The 5,044-nt window shown below is 44.9% G+C and overlaps 1 protein-coding gene across 1 annotated transcript; it reads right to left on the bottom strand.

The window, feature by feature from the left end:
• Positions 1-2,000: 2,000 nt before the first annotated feature.
• Positions 2,001-3,773, bottom strand: LOC147095796 (putative G protein-coupled receptor 139). Its single transcript, XM_085974019.1, has 2 exons — positions 3,666-3,773; positions 2,001-2,978 (listed from the first exon to the last, which is right to left on the bottom strand). Exons 1-2 carry the CDS (start codon positions 3,733-3,735, stop codon positions 2,071-2,073), a joined length of 978 nt encoding a protein of 325 aa, XP_085830145.1. The 5' UTR covers positions 3,736-3,773; the 3' UTR covers positions 2,001-2,070.
• Between the last annotated feature and the right edge of the window lie 1,271 nt (positions 3,774-5,044).

Genomic DNA, 5,044 nt, shown 5'->3' with positions numbered 1-5,044 from the left:
CGTATCACACCGTTGTGCATCTGAGATCAGAGGGAATATTCGCCCTGTCCCTGTCGCTCATAGACAAACTGCATTGGAAGTCTTCGCCTTCTTCACAGAAACTGTCAACAACGGGAGCTCGGGCTAATGCTAACTTTTGGCAATGGCCTAACACAGGCGATATCGGCGTGGCAACCTGTTATACATATGATCGATTTTCCTCTCTATTGACTTGAATAGAAAGGTAAATGGGATTGGAGATGTTACATGGCCAGCCATCCAACATCACCAGTTACAGGCCAAAAGTTAAAATTGCCACCAGTACCCCCCGGTGTAAAAATGGCCCAATGTATATGATCCATTACATTCCTGGAATCAACCCCATTGTGTTTCAATCTCAAAACTCAACAATAGTGCAAACTTGTAAAGTTTCACTTACTGTGAGACAAACTGTTAGGACGTGTCTCGTTATTAAAGGTGATGTGGTGAGATTTAGAGCGGCAGTTAGATTATCATCTCCTTCCACCAATAGGGAAAAGGTGGGGGTAGATTCTGGGAAAGGATGGGAGGCGATGTCTGGGAAGACCAGCCTCACTGAACTGATCAGGTGATGCTGTCGAACCACGATACCTGTAAGATTTGCAAAATTTCTACATTTCCCCGAAGGTTGTTATTAATAAACGGGACCCTGCGTGGACATTTTAAATCAAAAGGGGTACCCAAGATGGCGTCCGTGCCTCGTGGCAGAAAGCCTGTGAGATTTTAAAACTTGGACTCTGCAACGCAGACGGCTTGTGGAGAAATCAAAACCAAAGCTGCAGTTTCTGTGAAGAGAGACTTTGTATTTTGAAACCAGACAGGACTTTGAATTATGTATTAGACCGATTATGGAGACAAATCTAAATTCAGTTAGGCCTATAGTTAAGGCCATCAAGCAGTTCATATATATAATCGGAAACAGATTAAGAAAGCCATTGAGGCTGGACAGGCCCATCAAGGAACATTCATGACAAAACAAGTTAATTATCGGGCCGGTAGATGCGATTAGATTACCAGCCATCTAAAAACAGTTAGTATGGATCGCTACCATTATTTAAAATAGCCCGCCAAAATTAAGACAAGGAACTAACCTGATTTGGCGTGCAGATAAGGGTTTTCAAAAAGAGTATAATTGAAGGCCCCGGGTAGCAATCTCTCGCCCTCTCTGCTCGGCTCTGCTGCCCCTAGCCCTCGTGGCTCCCGCTCTTTCCCCGTCCCGCACTTACCCTCAGGTCCTTTGCCCGTGCCTTTTCCCACTCCATCTGGAAATCGCCCAGGCACTGCATCGGGCGGACACGGACAATTCAGGCCAGGCGAGGCGGGACGCGACGAGGGGAGGAGGGAAGACCAACTGAGGAAGACCAAGGGAGGAAGATCAACTGAGGAGACAAACTGAGGGTAGGCTTCGAATCATCAGGCCTTCAGTCTCAGCCAACCTGCAACTATCTTTATATAAACTCAAACTGTCGGCCGAAGAAGAGGAATCATCCCTGCAAGGTAAAGGACCGAAACAGTGACTTTAACTTTGGGGTACTCAAACCTGGACAACGCCCTTGCAGCACCCAGAGACCACGTGATGACGGCAGGCTCCAGAGAGCACCAAGAGCGAACCCTGAACCCCACCGCTGTTTTGAGTTCAGCAAACCCTTTTTGATTGGTGAGCATAAATTCTGGCCCCTCATAGTTTAATCTAGTTAGGTAGAGGGGGTAGGATAAGGATAAGGGGATTGTTAAGCTAGTTGTTTTCCCTTGATGTGCCGTGTGTTCCCCATTCCCCGTATAATTATAGTTATTTGTATTTGCCTGTAATTTTATACACTGGTAACTTCTCATAAGACTGTGTTAATTTTCTGTTTAATAAAATCTTGAGTTTTGCTTACATCCAAACCACCTGTCTACTCGAGTCTTTTCTGTACCTGTACCTAATTCCGGTGTCAAGAATCTCAGGGGCATGGGAGCGATTCGAACCGCTCACGGGCAGTCAGAGGCATAACTGACGGGGCTCACGCGCCACCCCCTACATACCAGACAATTAACTCTGAGTGAATCTGGCTATTTTAATCGCTTACATAATTTAACAATGAGAGTAAATGGATATTTCACAATGTTCTCAATCTCCTCTCGGAATCTCTTCTGGGTCAATGCATAAATGCAGGTGTTTGTACAGGAGCTGGAATACAGCACAAGAAGGGTGATTCTAATCGCCAAATAAAGTGAGTTTGGACCTTGGAAGACAGTTGACTGCGCGATGTCGACACAGATATCAAGTATCACAGCTGGTGACCACAACACAATAAAACTCCCCGAGATAGTGAAGAGCAGAATGATGGATGTTCTTCGGTTCTTCATCTCGGGATCACTGCTGCTCTCCCCAGTGCTGCGGCTCTTCAGGGCTCTGCGAGCTCTACTGGCCACTAAGATGTGCCTGGCAGTGAGAGAATTCAGCAGCAACAGCAAAGGAAATGGCAATAATGGGACTGAGAGCTTGGCCATCCATTTGTAAGCTAACCATGCCGGGAAAGTACCATATCCCGCTACAGTACGGCAGCCCCACCCTATATCCCCAACAATATAATAGGGCTCATGACGGAAAAAAACTGGAATGTTTATCAAAAAGCTGAGCACACCCACGATCGTTAGAACCACAGTGGCAGTTCTTTCGGTGCAATATTTTAATTTTAGTTTCTGACAACAAATGGCTATGAAGCGGTCAAAAGTGAACGACAGTGTGGACCAGACTGAGAAGTGAATGCTAGATACTTGTATTAAGGTAGTAAAACAACACACATTAGTGTAGCTCAAGAATGAGTCCGGGAAATAATATCTAAAAATGCTTTCCACAGTTACATTGAAGAGACAGACCATTAGGTCTGCTATTGCCATGGTTACCATGTAACGAGTGATTCCTTTGGCGAGACCGCACTTTCCCCGGGACAGGATGACAACTGACATCAGGTTCGCTGTAAGAAATTGGATAACAAGGAAATTACCAAATAAATAGATCAGCGATGTGAAATGACACCTCGTAATCGAGTGGTTGGGAATAGCCAGACCGGGGAGACCTGTTACGTGGTACAATCAGAGTTGTCGGTTCCTCCCAGCCTCACTGGGTCCGGGACTGAGTCAAGTACAACGGGAAGATGCCAAGTTCCCTGCCTGCTGACTGAACTGATCACTGTCGAGTAAATCCACGCTACATACGAACAGGTGGAGGTTCACCCCGTCCTTGCCATACTTGATTCACCACAACAGCTATTAGAAATGTTCTTTTGGGAGGAGCATGATTGGTGAGACTGCTTTCCCTCCTGCCAATGTCTTGAACAACCTTCAGTTAAATAGGCTCTGGTTCAGATCAAATTCTGACTCGGTGACAATGAACGAAATCAGGAAAATTTGATGAGAGTTGGAGTCAGAAACAGATAATCTTGCACAGGCGCAGTAGGTCTGTAAACATCTGGAGGAGTAAAAAACAGGTTAACCCGCGGATTAAAGTTAATAAGGAAAAGTGAGATATTTCTACTGAATAAACTGTCAGCAGAAACTGGACGAACATGGGACACAGATAAGGATAAAACAGCATGTAGCAAAAAATAACATTGCATTGAGAGAATGACCTTCAGAATGAATCATTGTTTGCTGTGACTCACCAGGAATGCCGATGATTGCGAGAATCAGATAACAAATCACCGTGGCATCTGCAGCGTCTGTTCGTCCCATCTTATACAAAACTGAACGAAGATTCTTGGGAGCGAGGCTCCGGCTGGTGCACTGAGGCAATGCATTGAATACAGCTCTGATTTATATATGATCCCATTCTCCATTGAGACACTGAAGTTACATTATAGCTGTCATTGGGGACAGGCAATCCAACAAACACTATTAGCACAGTTCTTTCCAAATCAGTGCGCAAAGGCAGCTCCGCAGACACTAATTGGGGATTGTCACTAACCTGGCTGTACTGGGCACTTTCAGGCTCAATATTCCCCCCCAGCTCTGGGACTATTGCACTTCGCGGCATCTTGCGTTAGCGTGCTCTTGATAATTAGATACTTAAAACAGTCCTTTTCACCAAATCGCTGCATTTCCATTAGGACCAATGTTAGTTTAATCCGCCCAGCGGTTACGGGCTGCTTTCAAATCGGACTTTCGTTTTACACTCGGCCCGCTTTTAGTCCGTTGTCTTGAATGGAGAGTAAAATGAGACAAGGTATTAACCGGCATCAGACAGGAAACCACACCCTTCCCATTGAATTACACAGAGAGACACTGGCAAAGCGAAAGAGATGAAAGTGTTACTGAGTACAGTGAGTCATACAGAGAGCCATCACCAGAATGACGACCAAAAACTCCCATACCTACTAGGGGAAGAGAGAAATTGTGTAACACTAGCGGCACACTATGTTACAGCTTGCCATAAACAGAGGGACAACCACTAAATATAAGAAGAGTATATATAAATTATATGAAAGTATATTTATACACTCAGGGATATATCTGTTTATACACTGTATGGATAGATCTGTATTTTTGTGAACAAACATGAATGTTTTTCGATGCTTTGGCAACATAAGATGTAACTTGTCATGCCAATAAAGCGATTTGAATTGAATTGAATTGAATTGAATTGAGAGAGGCATAGAATCGTGTTACTGAGCACAATCATAGAATCATTAAAGTTTACGGCACAGAATGAGGCCATTCAGCCCATCGGTTTTGCGCCGGCCGAAAAAGAGCGATCCAGCCTGATCCCACTTTCCAGCTCTTGGCCTGTAGCCCTGTAGGTTACCGCACTTCAAGGGCATACCCAAGTACTTTTTAAATGTGATGAGGGTTTCTGCCTCTACCATCCTTTCAGGCAGTGAGTTCCAGACCCCCACCACCCGCTGGGTGAACAAAGTGCTCCTCAACTCCCCTCTAATCCTTCTACCAATTACTTGAAATCTATGCCCACTAGTTACTGACCTCTCTGCTAGGGGAAGTATGTCATTACTGTCCACTCAATCTGGGCCTCTCATAATTTTATACA

Source organism: Somniosus microcephalus, unplaced genomic scaffold, assembly GCF_052327205.1.
Source record: "Somniosus microcephalus isolate GS21.2 unplaced genomic scaffold, FLI_Smic_1.0 unresolved_chr1, whole genome shotgun sequence".
NCBI lineage: Eukaryota > Metazoa > Chordata > Chondrichthyes > Squaliformes > Somniosidae > Somniosus > Somniosus microcephalus.
The sequence above is the reverse complement of the archived record's forward strand: the minus strand, read 5'-3'. Positions and strand labels throughout refer to the sequence as shown.

What these genes read in the sequence shown, in the direction of transcription:
- LOC147095796 (XM_085974019.1), bottom strand. Translation starts at nt 3,735, where the DNA reads ATGGGACGAACAGACGCTGCAGATGCCACGGTGATTTGTTATCTGATT. An exon ending in CGCAATCATCGGCATTCCTG is followed by an intron (nt 2,979 to 3,665) that starts GTGAGTCACAGC and finishes AATTTCTTACAG; the next exon opens with CGAACCTGATGTCAGTTGTC.